The sequence below is a fragment of the Orcinus orca genome, chromosome 8 (assembly GCF_937001465.1).
Source record: "Orcinus orca chromosome 8, mOrcOrc1.1, whole genome shotgun sequence".
In the NCBI taxonomy this organism is placed as follows: Eukaryota; Metazoa; Chordata; class Mammalia; order Artiodactyla; family Delphinidae; genus Orcinus; species Orcinus orca.
Genome location: NC_064566.1, coordinates 88,773,061 through 88,790,910, shown reverse-complemented (window position 1 = coordinate 88,790,910; position 17,850 = coordinate 88,773,061). Strand labels below are relative to the sequence as shown.

The following is a 17,850-nucleotide window of genomic DNA, read 5'->3' as shown; positions in this document are numbered from 1 at the left end:
CCCGCATGTATGCCACAACTAAGAGTTCACATGCCACAACTAAGGAGCCCTCATGTCGCAACTAAGAGTCTGCATCCCGCAACTGAGAAGTCCACATGCTGCAACTGAGAAGTCTGCATGCCGAAACTAAGACCCAGCACAGCCAAAATAGATAAGTAAATAAATAAATATATTAAAAAGCAAAACAAAAGCCCCCAATTTATTTAACAAAATCTTAGCTAGCACTAACTATGTACCAGGCACTGTTCTAAGAACTTTGCAAATATTAACTAATAACCACTATGAGATATGAACTTCTGTCATTCCCTCTTAACTGATAAGGAAACTGAGGACAGAGAGGTTAGGTAATGTGTCCAAGGTCATGCAGCTAGTAAGTGCAGTGCCAGGGTTCAAATCCAGGTAGCCTGGCTCTAGAGCCCATAATCTTACCTATGACCTCTCTGTGTCTAACATTATCACTAATCCCTACAATGTTCCTGAGAAATGGATTAATCTCTGTTTAACAGATTTGGAAACCTAGGCTCAGTGAGGTTAATTAATCAGCCCAAGGTCACACAGCTACTAATGGCACAGCCAGAATTTGTACCAGTACTGTCTGATATCAAACTCCACATTCTTTATGAGAAGCCTTGTTTGAATTGTGATATTTTCTGAAAACCTCCTCCGAGTAATTCATACATATTAATTCTTATCTAAGTATTCATTATAAACATTTCAGATTAGGAAAGTTGAAGAATAAAACTAAATGTCCTTCATCTATTTACTCTCAAGTTAATGCCTAAATAGTCATAGCCAAAATAGCGTGGAGGAAACAGTACTGCAATTATCAAAACCAATGAAAGGGACTTCCCTGGTGGTGCAGTGGTTAAGAATCTGCTTGCCAATGCAGGGGACATGGGTTCGAGCCTTGGTCCGGGAAGATCCCACATGCCACAGAGTAACTAAGCCTGTGTGCCACAACTACTGAAGCCCGCGCGCCTAGAGCCCGTGCTCCGCAACAAGAGAAGCTACCACAGTGAGAAGCCCGCGCACCGCAATGAACAGCAGCTCCCGCTTCACTGCAACTAGAGAAAGCCTGCACACAGCAACGAAGACCCAATGCAGCCAAAAATAAATAAATACATTTATATATAAAAAAAAAACTAATGAAAGCCAAAATTTCTTTGCACTCTGCCTCTTACTCTGAATATCCTAACACTCGTATTTTGCGATGGCTGTAGGTCTCATAATTGAGGCGATGAGCACACACAGGTGTGGATGAATTCATGGCCCACCAGTGTCTGACGTTTTTACCCGCTGGAGGAGCATAAACGAGAAGCTGATTTCAAAACCAAGTTTCTGTATTTATTAAAATGAACCACGTCTGATACTTCTATTCCATTTTCTGTCTTATAAAGAGACAAATGTTTTAATTTAAATCTAGTTTTGGTTTGCACTTCTCTTCAACTTCAACATACAAGATGGTTAAAACAGTTCATTTATTCAGCCCATTTAGCAATTAAAGAGATCTTCATAAGCAGAATAAACAGAGATAGTATAATTTGAGAGAATAATTCTGTATTTTATTCTGAGGTTTTGTAATTTTTCCATGGAGCCCCATCTTTCCTACAGGTATTAGATTTCTTTAAAATTCAAGAAGAATCCTCAGAGATCAGAAGATGATATTTTTAAAGGGAAGCAGGGCCATAAAAAAGTTATAAAAATCTATGGATTAAAACAAATACCCTGGAGAAGTTCTTTTACAGCACTGGAACACATCTAAACTTCTGATGACATGTGGAATCCTCCATGATCTGGCTCTGCCTACCTGTCCAGGCTCTTTTCCTATCATTCCTCACTGGCACTTATGCTCCACTAGCCCTGGTCTGTAGTTTCCCTACACACTTTGAGTTCTCTGGGCTGCCTGCCTTTGCATGTGCTGATCCATTTGCCTAGAGCTGCCATCCCTACCTCACCCCCTCAACAAACTCTCCTCCTTTCTCCTTCTCTCCCCCAATCCCACCACAAATGCCTCCTTCTTAATCAAGTCTTAGCTAATAATTTCCCTGATTCTTCCAGGCAAGTTAGTCGTCCTCCCAGCCTCATAGCCTGTATGACAGTTATCTTTTTATGTTATATTTACTTAAAGGTCTGGTTCTGGATTAACTCCTTAAGGTAAGAGCAGAGTTGAGTGTTTTTGTATTGCTGTTGTTTTTGTCTTGAAATATTTGAATCTCCAGGATTTAGCCCAGGAGCATAGTAGATACTTAATAAACATTTGCTAAAATTTGGGGTAAATGGTGGTGAGGATGACAGTGAAAAAAATGTGGGCAATAAGAAATTTGAACACTTAGCTATACTGCGAGTACATGTATGTGTGTGTGTGTATCTACTTGTGAGATATGGAATTAAGGACACTAAATGTATAAATATAGAATGATGGAACCCAAAATTCAGTTAGTGAGTACTCCTTGAGGAATAACTGAAAAACAATGTTTAGAAAATACAACATGGTGCAGTGGAAGAAGCCAGATACTGTGGTCAGAGAGATCTAGGCTTGAATTCCAGGTCTGCTACTTATTATCTGAATTGCCTTAGGAAGTTATTTAATCTCTTTGTGTTTCAGTTTTTTCATCTGAAAACAGAGTACCTGCAAATAATGAAGGCTCAATAAATGTTAGCTGTGATACTAGCTTAACCAGAGAGAACAACTTTAGGTCTCTGAGATTTTACCTGTCTTCTAGATAAAAATTAGAAGGCCTTGAATTTCAGATATTCAAAAATAAAAATAGCAAAAACAAACAAATAATTAGATTTCACATAATGACAGAAATACTGGGTTTATCTACCTATACTATAGGCTAGAATTATAGAAGACATTATTACAGCCAGGCAAAACTTGGTTATAACCTTAATGGAATGTTCTGCATATTTTGTTTGCAAGGTTTTTTGATGTTCTATTTTGACACTGTAATTCCTATAGCATATGACTCCCACCTCTAACCTTTCTTTCTCTGACTGAAATGACTCCCAGAACTCCTTTAAGGTATTGTTTTTGGTGCAAGTTTTGTTTTGGCAATAAAGGAATGTAAAGGTGAAGCAGGGGTTTCCCCTTCTTTCTACAGAGTAAAGAACTTCAAAAAAACAAGAGTCCTCTCTGAGAAGGACAATTTTAGGGCAGCTGATGCTTTCAAGGAGAAGTAAACAAAAAATTACAGTGAAGTGCACTACAGAAAGTTTGCAAAAAGGAGTGAAATGAATGAGACCAATGGAAGGGCCAAAAGAAGAAGGAAAACTGGGAGAAATGAACACACATTATAAATTACAGAAACACTAATACTGTATTTTTAAAACAAAAAAGATAAATCAGTATAAATCTTCATATATAATGGGAATGTAGCAAATTAACTTAAAAAAGTCTTATTCAGGCAATTCCATTAGGGAAAAAAAAAAAATCACAGACTACAGAATGAAAAATCCATTACTTCCCTGAAACAAATGTGACATTGGCGTTTAAAATTAATTATTAAAATTAAAGTAAGTAAAAGTTAAAGTAAGTAAAAATTATTTGCCTTCTCTAAAATGCCCAAGTTGAAAATGAATGATAAATGGCATAGAAATAAACCAGTTAAATGTACAAATCAGAGGCTTTTCACTTATATTTTATACCACAGTGCAGCAAACTAAGGCAGTTGTTTTCTCCCTAAACTTAGTGAGTCCAGTGAGTATCCAACCTAGCTAGTCAACCACTTCTTGGTCAGCTTCTCTCATGTGGATGCCTCTGTCCCTCTTTAATACCCTAAGACAAAACACCACCGCTTACAACTTTGCTAAGCTTTTGCTCTGTGCCCCTTATTTTCTTCCAAACCCTAACCAGAATAAATCTCTCTCTCTCCTTCCCACACCTACAACCTCTACTGCTGTACTCTAGCACACACCCACATTTTCTTAATTGGAATACTGCATTAGGTTCCTGATTAGTCTTCCTGTCTTCAGTCTCACCCCCATCTCCCACCTATCTTCACTCTGTGGCCAGAGAGACATCTTTCTAACATGCAAATCTAATCATCTTGTCCCAGTCCCACTTCATCTCCATCCCCGCCTTAAAATTTCCAATAGGCTATGCTCCCTATTACCTACAGAATAAACTCTAAAATCTTTTTCATGGCCTTCAAGACCTTCATATTCTGATCTTCGCCTACCTGCTCTTCCTGTATCAATCCCCCATAACTACAGATCTTACATTTAACTAATATTGAGCAATGGTTCCCCACCATTACAATTTCAATCTCTTTCTCTCTCTTGTACCTGTGGTTATTTACATAGTTCACCTGTCCTACTTCTGTTTACCTCCCTGGCAAGCTTCTAACTCATCTCTCAAGCCTAGTTCAAAGAGTTCCTTCTTTGTGCAGCTTCCTGACTTCTCAGATAGACTGATGTTCCTACATCTATATTCCTATTGCACTCTGTACATATATTTTTTGGCAACTATTATATTGTATTTTCATTATTCTTATTTCCGCACCAGACTTTTAAGATCACAGGAAATGACTTTTTGATTTGTATCCTTAGTACCTAGCATAGCACAGTACCTGACACATAAATATTTATTGACTGAATGAGAGTTTTGACCATGTGAAAAAGGAAACTTGGAATATAAAATATTTATAAAAGATTTTGCGAATTGTGAAAAGGGTAGGAGGAAAACTAGCAAAATAATCCTTAGTCTCCATGTTATAAATCAAAACCCTATTGTATCAGAAGAAGGCAAGGTGCTTCTCATTCTACTGCCGTTACCTCCTTTGTCATTCTTCTGTCTACAATCTCTTTGCAGCCACCAGTCATAATTAAGAGAGCAGGGTAGAGCACCAGCAACCTATGCTACTCCTCCAGCCCTATCAGCCCCTCCAATCATCACACACTCAGTGGAGTGCCACAAAGGGGCCTGAACACAAATCAGACTGAGGATACAAATCAGACCCCAGTCGTAGTCCTGCCACAGTGTGCGTTGATAAGGAACTTATTTCCCTTACTTTTCATTATTACACATAGGACTAAGGAAATGAATAAAATACATTCTGAGAGAGCTTGATGTCATGGGTGGAGGCTCCTGAATCTCTGCCTGAAGGTCTGTTTCTGCACCCTGAGTGCCACGGCTCATATCTGATCACGTTAGAGCCAGCTGTGTCCCAGTTACCTGCTATTTTGATATTCATGTTGTTATCCAGCAGAAGATTTTCAGCCTTGAGGTCACGGTGCACAATCTTCCGACCATGACAGTAATCAACAGCAGACAGGATTTGCCAGAATTTGCGCCTCGCCTCAGACTCATTTAACCGGCCGTGGTTAGCAAGGTAGTCTGTAAAAGAAGAAAGAATTGAGAATTATTCACACACACCAAAAAACCCCACTATTAGTATTCAGGATTCTTTTTTTTCCTCTCAAAAAGTGCTTTTTAGAATCTCAAAATTAGTTAATAACAATAACAATAAAAGAATGAATGAAGGGAAATACAGCACACAGAGACTCAAGTTCAAGGTCTTGGCTAAGTGCCTTTTCCTCTCTGTGCCTCAACTTCCTCAATCATAAAATGAGAGGGTTGGTCCTTTTTTTTTTAATTGATGTATAGTAGATGTACAATATCATGTAAGTTACAGGTGTACAATATAGTAATCCACAATTTCTAAAGGTTATACTCCATTTATAGTTAGCCTATAAAATATAGGCTATATTTCCCGTGTTGTACAATATATCCTGGTAGATTGTTTTATACCTAATAGTCTGTATCTCTTAATCCTGTTACCCCTATATTGCCCCTCTCTCCTTCCCTCTCCCCACTGGTGATCACTACTTTGTTCCCTATATCTGAGTCTGCTTCTTTTTTGTTATATTCACTAGTTTCTTGTATTTTTTAGATTCCACATATAAGTGATATCATACAGTAAACAAACAACAAAAAGAGTTCTTTTAATAATGAGAGTTAGTGTTCAAGTAAAACGCTGTTTTCCAAGTTCCTTGCCCTGAGAAAAGTAATTCTAATCATATTTTCACTGGAGCCCAGATACGTGGAGAGAGCCCAAGACCAGACAATAGCAACTGGCATAATATCCACAGTACAATTCAAAATGCTTTTTTAGGTTAAGAGACACAAACTATCATGTATAAAATAAACAAGCAACCAGGATATATTGTACAGCACAGGGAAATATAGTCAATATTATGTAATAACTTTAAATGGGGTAAATCTGTAAAAATACTGAATCAATATGTTGTAAACCTGCAATAATCATATTATAAATCAACTATACTTCAATTAAAAAAATGTCTTTTAAAGCCCAAACACTCTCTCTGTTCTTTGTTGAAAAATTTATTGAATATTTTTCCTAACCACATTTTAAAAATAAAATTTATTTAAAACAAAGAACATGAATAAATTCTGACATCTCATCAGAAGAGGGATATCTTTCCTTTAAACAACCATTCATGAAGTTATTGTACAAACCACCTGTAAAAGGAGATACGATGGTCCCTGAAAGTAACTTAAATAATTCTCACCCTGTTCTCCTAATCAGTGGAGCAATTCTGATATACCCCAAAACATGCAGACTTGTTCTCAAAACCATGTTCTTTAAAGAAATATACTGTGCAAGATACATTAGCTATTTTTGTGCTATGTTATAATATCTACTAAAGCAGTTTATTTGAAAATTAATTCTGTATGAATTAATTCTGTATGAATTCAATAAAACTAAAAACAATTTATTCAAGTTTTACCTGAAGATCTAAAAGCCCTCTGAAATGGTCTTTTGAGGGAAAGGGGGTCAACATAAACCTTGAAACGCTTTCCTATTTAAGATTATTTTATGAAGTTAGGAACTGTATGAATGAATGAATATTTATAGTCACCTTCACATATTTTCTGCTCCAGGCTTTGGTTTTACTAGTTTTTAAATTCCATGCCTTGGCTCATGCCATCCTCAATATTTATTATAAAATTTACTAACATTTGTAAAGTACTTTACAGTTTATAAAGCATGTTCATGTCACAGTATCTCACTTAATCTTCCTAAAAGCCCTCTATGATAACTACTACTCTAATTCCCATTTTGTAGATGAGGAAACTGAAGATCAGAGTCATTAAGTAATCTGGCTGAATTCAGACAACTGGTAAGTGAATGGCTGATCTGGAACTAGAAACTTTGAAAAAAACTGTTTTAAAACTGTAACAAGCTTCTTTACTAGACTCCTACTGAAATCCTAACTATCCTTCCAAAACCCTGCTCAAATGCCACTTTGCCCTAAAACAGTCCCTCATCACTCAGGTAGTAATCTCTTTCCTCTGAACTCCTTATCACTTATACCACACTGCCTCACACTTTAATTATCTGTATATGTATCATAATATCTCAATGTGCGTGCACATCTGGGTGCACATGCAGACACAAACAGCCCTAATTCTAACACTCTGTGTATAAGAAAATAAAAGATACCATCATTTAAGCTTCCTGAGGATAGGGGCCATGTCATTCTCTTCTGCACTCCCCACACTGCTTAGCACTATGCACAAAACAGCACAAGTGAAGTACTTACTAAATACTTGTCTGACTAGTGTCTTAATATGGATGGTATCATGAAATGCTCCAAAAACCGTATTATAAAAGTGTGGAGTAGGAGTGCTATACTCTACATGTTATAGGCTTTAAATGTAACTGAACATTTTGTATATTTTTCTATATCTGCTAGTATCACAAACCAAGATGATCAGCTCGTCACAACTCCCCATTGCCTTTACAGAGCACACACAGTAGCCATTCATACTTGTGAAGGGGAAAAAAGGATCACTTAAGAACTAATATGTAGACTTTTCAGCCAAAATGTCCAAACTGTTATCAGAGCGACTATGTCTAAGTAAACTGGCAAGTAAACAGTGTGCTTTCTATTCAAAAGAGTAAACCAGAGCCTCATTTCTATACTGGATGAGCTGGGAAATCTAATAAAGGATTGGATCCTTGGGCAAACAGAAATTCCCAAGGGGAATGCAATACGTTTTCTGTAAGGGATTATATTTTGGCTAGCTAGTAATATCTTTCCTAATATTCCACACAAATGCTACTTAAACTGTATCTATCACTAAATGAGACAATTTTTTCACAAATGATTGACTTCTCCAAATAGACAAAATTTCTTCCTGTTGAAAATTCTGCATCAATGGGTCAATGGGAAAGATTTTTGAGATTTCGACAACACAGAGAAACCTAACAGATCCAATGTGAACAAGTACAAGTTAATACATGTGGAAAAATAACCTGAACTATTGCCTACAAAATGAGTCTTGGGAAGCACAGTAGAATCTACAGTAATTGTTTTTTGAAGCGATCAGTCCAAACTGGAACCGCTACAGCCAAGGGGGTGAAAAAGCTTTGAAGCCTGGCAGGAAGGGGACTGTCTGAAAAACAAAGGTGTGGTATATCTGAACCTAAAATTACCGTTTGAAGCTACAGTCATCACATGTCAATAAGCCTGTAACACACAGTGAGAAAAATGACAACATCCATGTTCCAGAGATTAAGAGACCAACTATTTAAAGAGATGGTATTTTCACTTCTTAAGTGAAAATCTCAGCAAGTATTTAAGCATATCTATGATCTTCCCCACTCTTTGATTTCTGCAGTGTAAACATCCTCCAAAACTATACTATTTGCTGAGAGATGAGAAAGTAACTGAGGCAAAAACCTGTGGCTGCAAATTACATCAGTTTAGGTTTAGTATATCATCCCCATTGAGGGGCACTGTTATCAATCCAAGCTCAAATTAATGCACAAGGTCTAAAGAGAACATGCAAAAAGCACACATTTCACATTAAAAAACTACTTAATTATGGTAACAGAAAAAACTTATATACTATACATAGAGAATCTGAAAGATGCTACCAGAAAACTACTAGAGCTAATCAATGAATTTGGTAAAGTTGCAGGATACAAAATTCATGCACAGAAATCTCTTGCATTCCTATACACTAATGATGAAAAATCTGAAAGAGAAATTAAGGAAACACTTTCATTTACCATTACAACAAAAAGAATAAAATACCTAGGAATAAACCTGCCTAAGGAGACAAAAGACCTGTATGCAGAAAACTATAAGACATTGATGAAAGAAATTAAAGTTGATACAAACAGATGGAGAGATATACCATGTTCTTGAATTGGAAGAATAAACATTGTGAAAATGACTATACTACCCAAACCAATCTACAGATTCAATGCAATCCCTATCAAACTACCAATGGCATTTTTCACAGAACTAGAACAAAAAATTTCACAATTTGTATGGAAACACAAAAGACCCTGAACAGCCAAAGGATCTTGAGAAAGAAAAACGGAGCTGGAGGAATCAGGCTCCCAGACTTCTGATGATATTACAAAGCTACAGTAATCAAGACAATATGGTACTGGCACAAAAACAGAAATACAGATCAATGGAACAGGATAGAATGCCCAGAGATAAACCCACACACATATGGTCACCTTATCTTTGATAAAGGAGGCAAGAATATACAGTGGAGAAAAGACAGCCTCTTCAATAAGTGGTGCTGGGAAAACTGGACAGCTACATGTAAAAGAATGAAATTAGAACACTTCCTAACACCATACACAAAAATAAACTCAAAATGGATTAAAGACCTAAATGTAAGGCCAGACACTATAAAAACTCTTAGAGGAAAACATAGGCAGAACACTCTATGACATAAATCACAGCAAGATCCTTTTTGACCCACCTCCTCCTAGAGAAATGGAAATAAAAATAAACAAATGGGACCTAATGAAACTTAAAAGCTTTTGCACAGCAAAGGAAACCATAAACAAGATGAAAAGACAACCCTCAGAATGGGAGAAAATATTTGTAAATGAAGCAACTGACAAAGGATTAATCTCCAAAATTTACAAGCAGCTCATGCAGCTCAATAACAGAAAAACAAACAACCCAATCCAAAAATGCGCAGAAGACCTAAACAGACATTTCTCCAAAGAAGATATACAGATTGCCAACAAACACATAAAGGATGTTCAACATCACTAGTCATTAGAGAAATGCAAATCAAAACTACAAGATATCACCTCACATCGGTCAGAAGGGCCATCATCAAAAAATCTACAAATAATAAATGCTGGAGAGGGTGTGGAGAAAAGGGAACCCTCTTGTACTGCTGGTGAGAATGTAAATTGATATAGCCACTGTGGAGAACAGTATGGAGGTTCCTTAAAAAACTAAAAATAGAACTACCATATGACCCAGCAATCCCACTACTGGGCATACACCCCGAGAAAACCATAATTCAAAAAGAGTCATGTACCACAATGTTCACTGCAGCACTATTTACAATAGCCAGGTCATGGAAGCAACCCAAATGCCCATTGACTGGACGACTGGATAAAGAAGATGTGGCACATATATACAATGGAATATTACTCAGCCATAAAAAGAAATGAAATTGAGTTATTTGCAGTGAGGTGGATGGACCTAGAGACTGTCATACAGAGTGAAGTAAGTCAGAAAGAGAAAAACAAATACCGTACGCTAACACATATATATGGAATCTAAAGAAAAAAAAAGTTCTGAAGAATCTCGGGGCAGGACAGGAATAAAGACACAGATGTAGAGAATGGACTTGAGGACATGGGGCGGCGGAAGGGTAAGCTGGGACGAAGTGAGAGAGTGGCAATGGACATATATACACTACCAAATGTAAAACAGATAGCTAGTGGGAAGCAGCTGCGTGGCACAGGGAGATCAGCTCGGTGCTTTATGTCCACCTAGAGGGGTGGTATAGGGAGGGTGGGAGGGAGATGCAAGAGGGAGGAGAAATGGGGATAAATGTATATGTATAGCTAATTCACTTTGTTATACAGAAGAAACTAACACCATTGTAAAGCAATTATACTCCAATAAAGATGTTAAAAAAAAAAACCTTATGAGTGTAATAGCAATTCTCTATACTCATTGCCTATGTGTGTATTTTTGATGACTGGATACAGTTTAAAAAATTCTTCTTTCCTATGTTTACATTTGTTCTGATTGTTAAGTGAAATTTAATTTTATGTTTGTTGGTTTTAATAAGAAAACTCTTTAAGGCTATATTTTGTATGTCCTCCCCCACCCCCCAATTTTGCTCTTACGGTAACTGATTTTTATTGTATTTTTACAAAAACCATGGTCTGTGACAGACAGGCCAATCAAAAAAATTGGTGTTTCAATACTGATAATTTGAGAAATACTGATAATTTGAGAAATACTGGGATAGACAAGTAAACAGGCAATTATAATAAACCGTGATAAAGGCTAGCACAGGAATAAATATATCCTAATAAGTATTTCTGCATTTTAAATTTAAAATTTTTTATTATAGAAGTTTCAAACATAAATGAAAGTAGAGAAAATATTGGGTCGGTCAAAAAGTGTCTTCGGTTTTTAAGTAAAAATAAAAGAGACATTTTTCATTTTTACCAAGAAGTTTATTGAACAATGCATTCACCCTTCTGTTCAACTACCTTCTGCCGTTTTTCAGACAAGTTCATAATTCTATCTTCCCAAAACTTTTTATCTCTTTGAGCAAAGAACTGTTCCAGGTGCCTTTTACAGTCTTCCAGGGAATTGAAATTTTTTCCATTAAGAGAATTTTGTAAAGACCTAAATAAATGGAAATCCAAGGTGCAACATCTGGTGAATATGGCGGATGAATCAGAACTTCCCAGCCAAGCTGTAAGTTTTTGCCAAAGAAACACGTGGTCTTGCATTATCCTGATGGAAGATTATGCATTTTCTGTTGACTAATTCCGGACGCTTTTCGTTGAGTGCTGCCTTCGGTTGGTCTAATTGGGAGCAGTACTTGTTGGAATTAATCATTTGGTTTTCCGGAAGGAGCTCATAATAGAGGACTCCCTTCCAATCCCACCATATACACATCACCTTCTTTGGACGAAGACTGGCCTTTGGTATGGTTGGTGGTGGTTCATTTCGTTTGCCCCATGATCTCTTCCATTTCACATTATTATTATTTTTTAATTATTATTTTTTTTTGTGGTACGCGGGCCTCTCACTGCTGTGGCCTCTCCCGTTGCGGAGCACAGGCTCCGGACGCGCAGGCTCTGCGGCCATGGCTCACGGGCCCAGCCGCTCCGCTGCACGTGGGATCTTCCCGGACAGGGGCACGAACCCGTGTCCCCTGCATCGGCAGGCGGACTCTCAACCACTGTGCCACCAGGGAAGCCCCCCATTTCACATTATTGTAGTGTCCACTTTTCATAGCCCGTCACAATTTGTTTTAAAAAAGGAACGTTTTCATTACGTTTAAGTAGAGAATTGCATGTGGATATACGGTCCAGAAGGTTTTTTTGCTTAACTTATGTGGAACCCAAATATCAAAGTGATTAACATAACCAAGCTGGTGAAAATGATTTTTAGAGCTTGATTTGGATCTTTTGAGTACGTCAGCTATCTCCCGCGTGGTACAATATTGATTGTTCCCAATTAATGTCTCAATTTGTTCACTATCAACTTCAACTGGTCTACCTGACTGTGGAGCATCGTCCAGTGAGAAATCTCTAGCACGAGACTTCGCAAACCACTTTTGACACGTTCGATCAGTCACAGCACCTCCTCTGTACACTGCACAAATCTTTTTTTGCATTTCGGCTGCGTTTTTACCTTTCTTGAAATAATAAAGCATATGCTGAAAATGTTGCTTTTTTTCTTCCATCTTTAATATTAAAATGGCTACACAAAAATTCGCCAATTTTGATAAGTCTTTTTAAAATGCATGCTGATGTGACAACTGTCACATACAATCTAACAAAATTGTTTTGAATGAAGTTAAGGACAACTAAGTGCTTCCAGAGCCATCTTACGGAAAAAACCAAATGAACCTGTTGGCCAACCCAATAATATAATGAATCCTCCAGATTTAAAAGTTATCAACATTTTGCCATGCTTGCTTCATTTATCCTTTTTTCCTTCCTTTTCTTCCTTCTTCCCTCTCTCCTTTCCTTCCTTCTTCTTTTTTGTTGTAGTAACCTAAGGCAAATCATTTTGTTTCACCCTAAATACTTTTTACGTATCTCTAAAATAAATGGCATTTTCTTACACAACCACAGTACCATTATCACACCTAACAAAATGAACAACTCTTTTAATACCATCTAATATGCAGTTTGAATTCAAATCTCCCCAGCTGGTTTATTTGAGTCAGGATCCAAATAAGATGTATATTTTGTATTTGCTTATTTTGTCTTTGCAATCCTTTTATTCTGGAACAGCCCCCCACTGACACCCCCACCTTCCTTTTTTTTTCCCCATGCTACTGACTTCTTAAAGAAACTGGGTCAGCTGTCCTATAGAATTTCTGGATTTGTCCTTTGCTTCCTCATGATATTATTTAACATATTCTTCTATCTTCCGTATTTCCTATAATTTGGAATTCAAGTATAAAGTATAGAATAGATTCAGGTTTAATTTTTTTTGGAGGGTGTCGAGAATATGTCATAGGCGCATCTACTTGGAGAAATATAATGAGGTTCTCCTGCTTTTAGGAATGCTAAGATTGATCAGTGAGTTCGGGGGTGGGGGAGTGGTAATACCTTGATCCTTCAATTAAAGATTCTCGTCACTTTTCCTTGTAATATGGCCCTCAAGCTCCAGTGTACATCAGAACCCTTAGTGGGTTTGTTACAACAAATTACTGGGACCTACCTTCAGAGTTCCTGATAAAGTAGGTGTTGGAAAGGGCCCAGAAATTCATATATTTTTAAGAGGTGCACAGGGGAAGCTTAAGATATTGGAACAGGGGCCACACTGAGACCACAGCACTAATATTAATATTTATTGGTACCTTAATCAATTATTTCATTGGGGTTACGAAATTGTGAGTTTCTAATTTTGTTTTATTCCTGCTACATTTATTAGATGAAATTCTTCTGCTGTCAGTAAGGGCTATTTAGTTATCCTGAAATACAACTAAAACAGATCAAGAAGTATGAATGCTTAATTCTTCCTCATTAAGTAACAATTTTCAGAGTAAGAGGATGGCACACTAGCTACTTCCAATGATAACTAGTAAGATTTGTGTTTATTTTTTAGCTTGCTTTTTTTTCTCTCTCTCTTATGATTCTCTAAAGTATCATAATGACTGCATGGATTTTTACATGTTCTACTATTTCAATCAACTACAGTCATCGCTCGTTTTGATGCTCAAATTTTCCCATCTTTGACCAGTGGGAACCCCTTTATACTGTTTTTTTTTTTTAAAACATGACCACAGAAATAATGCCTTTGTTGCCTTCTGGCATAATAAAAATGTCTGACGCTTATCTTGAATACTTCCTGCCCCCAACCAGGAATCAGTAATTTTTTTCAAGAAGCCTTGGTTGTTTTTACTGGGGAATGGTATCTGGGTGCTCAAGGCACTTTCTACTACTGGGTTGGTACTGTTTCTAAGCCTTTTCAGGGACAGACTAGGAAATAAGTGAGGAAAAAAAAAATAAATGAATTCATTCCCTTTCAAATTTGGCATTATAGGAATTAGTTTTCTTTGATTTTTATATTTGTATTTCTTTTTCTCTTACATAAAAGATCCTGGTTCTTAACATTAACATAAATTACTTGCTTTATCCTACAATACATGAAATAGTTTCAAAATAGCTATACTAATACTACTACTAACAAGAAAATTACTGATGAAGTTGAAAAGCTAACATTTCTTTGCAGCTCTTTTTATCTTGACATTATATTGTCCTAAGAATATACTGTTTTATCTAAATACTGCCTTTTAAAGTTACTTAAAAGCTAGTTCTGTGTGTTGTGTTGCTAACATGATATAAAGATAGTATATTTATGTGTTTGTTTACAAATATTAGGGGTTATCTTTCTTTCTCCTGTTTGATTTAACCTTATTTTTTGATCATGTAAAATACTTACCTGTTGTTTAATATGATGCTGAAGTTAAAACTATGTAATAAGGGACTTCCCTGATGGCACAGTGGTTAAGAATCCGCCTGCCAATGCAGGGGACACGGGTTCAAGTCCTGGCCCGGGGAAGATCCCACATGCCGCGGAGCAACTAAGCCCGTGAGCCACAACTACTGAGCCTGCATGCCACAACTACTGAGCCTGTGTGCAACAACTAGTGACGCCCGCGCACCTAGAGCTCATGCTCCACAACAAGAGAAGCCACTGCAATGAGAAGCCCGCACACTGCAAGGAAAAGTAGCCCCCCGCTCACTGCAACTAGAGAAAGCCCGTGCGCAGCAACCAAGACCCAATACAGCCAAGAATAAATAACAAACAAACAATGTAATAAGATATAGTCTGAGAAGACTTGCTTCCATCCCTGTTTCCTTCCTCTGCCTATAGGTAACTGTTTTTATTAGTGTTTGGTTTACCCTTTCTGTGTTTCATTTTATATGTGAAAATATGTACATGTATCTCACACAAAAACGTTTATCCCTTCTTTTCTCCACTTCGTAGCATTATATAGAAATCTTCCACATTCCTTTTACAGCATTGCAGATACTTTTAGTATTTAATAGTACGGTGTTAAGATTGAAGGCTCAGGAGTCAGGCTGCCTGGGTTCAAATTCTGTCTTTACGAACTTGCTAACTATGTGAACTTAAGCAAATTACTTAACCTCCCAAAACCTTCATTTGGTAATCCAAAAAGGGGAATAATAATAGAATCCACCTCACGTAAAGATTAAATGAAAAAAAAGCAATTAAAAAAGAAAAAAACCTTTTCATGGTGCCTTGACACACACAAGTGCTCAAAACATTAGCTGCTATTATTTCAACTATGATTATTACTATTGTTGTTGTTATTATATTTTCAGGGGTTGACTCAGGCTACCTTCCTTTTCTAACTACTATCTACCCATTAGCCCCTTATGATATGTTTCACACTCCACCAACATTGCTCTAAAGTTCCTGGCAACTTCCCTAGGCTAAAGCCAATTACCTTTCCTCAGTTCTCATCTTTTATGACCTTTCAATTATATTTTATACTTAACTGGTTTCCAAAATAAACATCTCTCCCTGTTCGATTCCGTGTCTGTCTGGTTTTCCTCCATCTCTTTCACTAACTGGCTCTTCTTTCTCTTCTAACAACATAAAACTATCATAGTATAGTTCTGGCTTTTTGCTTTTCTTTTCCTATACTCCTTCCCTCTTAGAATTAACTCTCACCTTCCTGTGGGTAATCTTTGATCTGCTTTATTTTTAGCTGGATGATTTTAGTTTTCTTTCATACTCTTCTCATTCATTGCCTGTCTCAGGGATACCTCTTCAGTCACTCCAGTCAAAATATGTCTTAACATCTGGCCTGGAACTTTCTGGTCACAGACTCTATTGAGAATCTAATGAAAATTATACTTACATACAAACACACACATAAAATTTTATTTGCAATTTCAAGGGGGTCTATAAAATCTTAAGTTTAATCAAGGTTAGGAAATTCTTCCTTGGAGGATTTCATTCCCTGATTAGAAATTTTATAAAAATAACCTCCAGATCCACCAAGCACATCTGACCTTTCAGCAGCTACTCTATTGTGTATTTAAACAGATTTTTCTTTCTGCTACTGCAGTGCTATCAAGACTGAGCTCATCCTTCTTTTTATAAACTTCATTACCACCTTCTAAGTCACTATAACTATCATCTTACAGTCACTCAACCTCAAAAATTCAAGAGTCATCTTCTACCAACCCCTGAATTAAGTATAGCTGAAGCCCCAATAAGTAGGTTTCAAGATTTAAATGGTATAATTAATCAGTGTTTTCATATTGCTTTTATAGATTGTAAGTCTAGATTTCAGAGCACAGTGTGTGACATAATAAATGCTCAGTAAATCTTAGTTGCTCTCAATATCATCAACATCAACATCATCATCATCATTATCACCACCACCACCACCACCACGTGGCATCCCTTATCTTTCCCCAGGGATAAGGAGCAGTTTTCCCAGCCTCTTATCAAAGTGGAGAAACCCAGCCAGCTGACTCTTCTCAAATATCAGGAATGTCAGAATCTTTGAATGACTACCTTTAAGCTTAATGCTCTTCGGCCAGAAATTATTAGCATCCCTTCAAGCTGGAGCTGAGTAACAGTCCAAAAGATTAATACTTTATGCAATTAAATATTTAATGTTATGTTAAAGAGATTTAATTTGTAATTTCATCAATCTAATCTGGGACTAAAGTAAAAAGGCTGATGCCAATTTAATATTTTATGCTTAAATAGCCTGAAAAAAACACCCCACCTCAGATAATTAAATCCCAGTCAGAGGTTCCTAACCCACAAATTTACAAAGACTTCACATTTCTAACTACTAAATTTGAAGAGAGATCGTGTTTTCAGGAATGTGACCATTATGAATCCTGAAGCTCCAGTAAGGTAATCAAAATTGGTTCATTTGTTCTCTTCAAAATACTTGGAAGATCCATAGTTTTCCATCCCAAAATTCAAATCTCTATTCATCTTTTTCTCTAACATTTCTTTCCTCTAATCAGTACAAAATATTACTATAAAATAAAACTCTATCTCACTGTAGATCAAGACTCTAGTCTTTGTCAATTTAGCCTGTGCTGGTTCTAACCAACTACTCTTGGAAAAAATATAATTAAGAAAGGAAGGTCCATTAAATAAAAACCTGAAAAACAGTCTTTAGCACATTAATATATGTACCACTTTACACTGTAAACACTAATAGAAAATGGATTAGGTGTATGGTCCATATTGAATTAGGATAACATGGGTTATCCTAATTTTAAATATTAGATTATAATATTACTTATACTATTAAATTACATTAAACTTTTAACCTTGAGA

General features: G+C 36.7%; 1 protein-coding gene across 5 annotated transcripts in view; it reads right to left on the bottom strand.

The window, feature by feature from the left end:
• The window catches only part of SIK2 (salt inducible kinase 2), a 134,207-nt gene that overhangs the window by 42,744 nt on the left and 73,613 nt on the right, over nt 1–17,850 (bottom strand). For all 5 annotated transcript variants that reach the window (XM_033434629.2, XM_004273424.3, XM_033434633.2 and 2 more), the window contains one exon: nt 5,177–5,338. In XM_033434629.2, the coding sequence (XP_033290520.1) occupies nt 5,177–5,338 (162 nt within the window). The remainder of the gene's footprint in view (nt 1–5,176; nt 5,339–17,850) is intronic.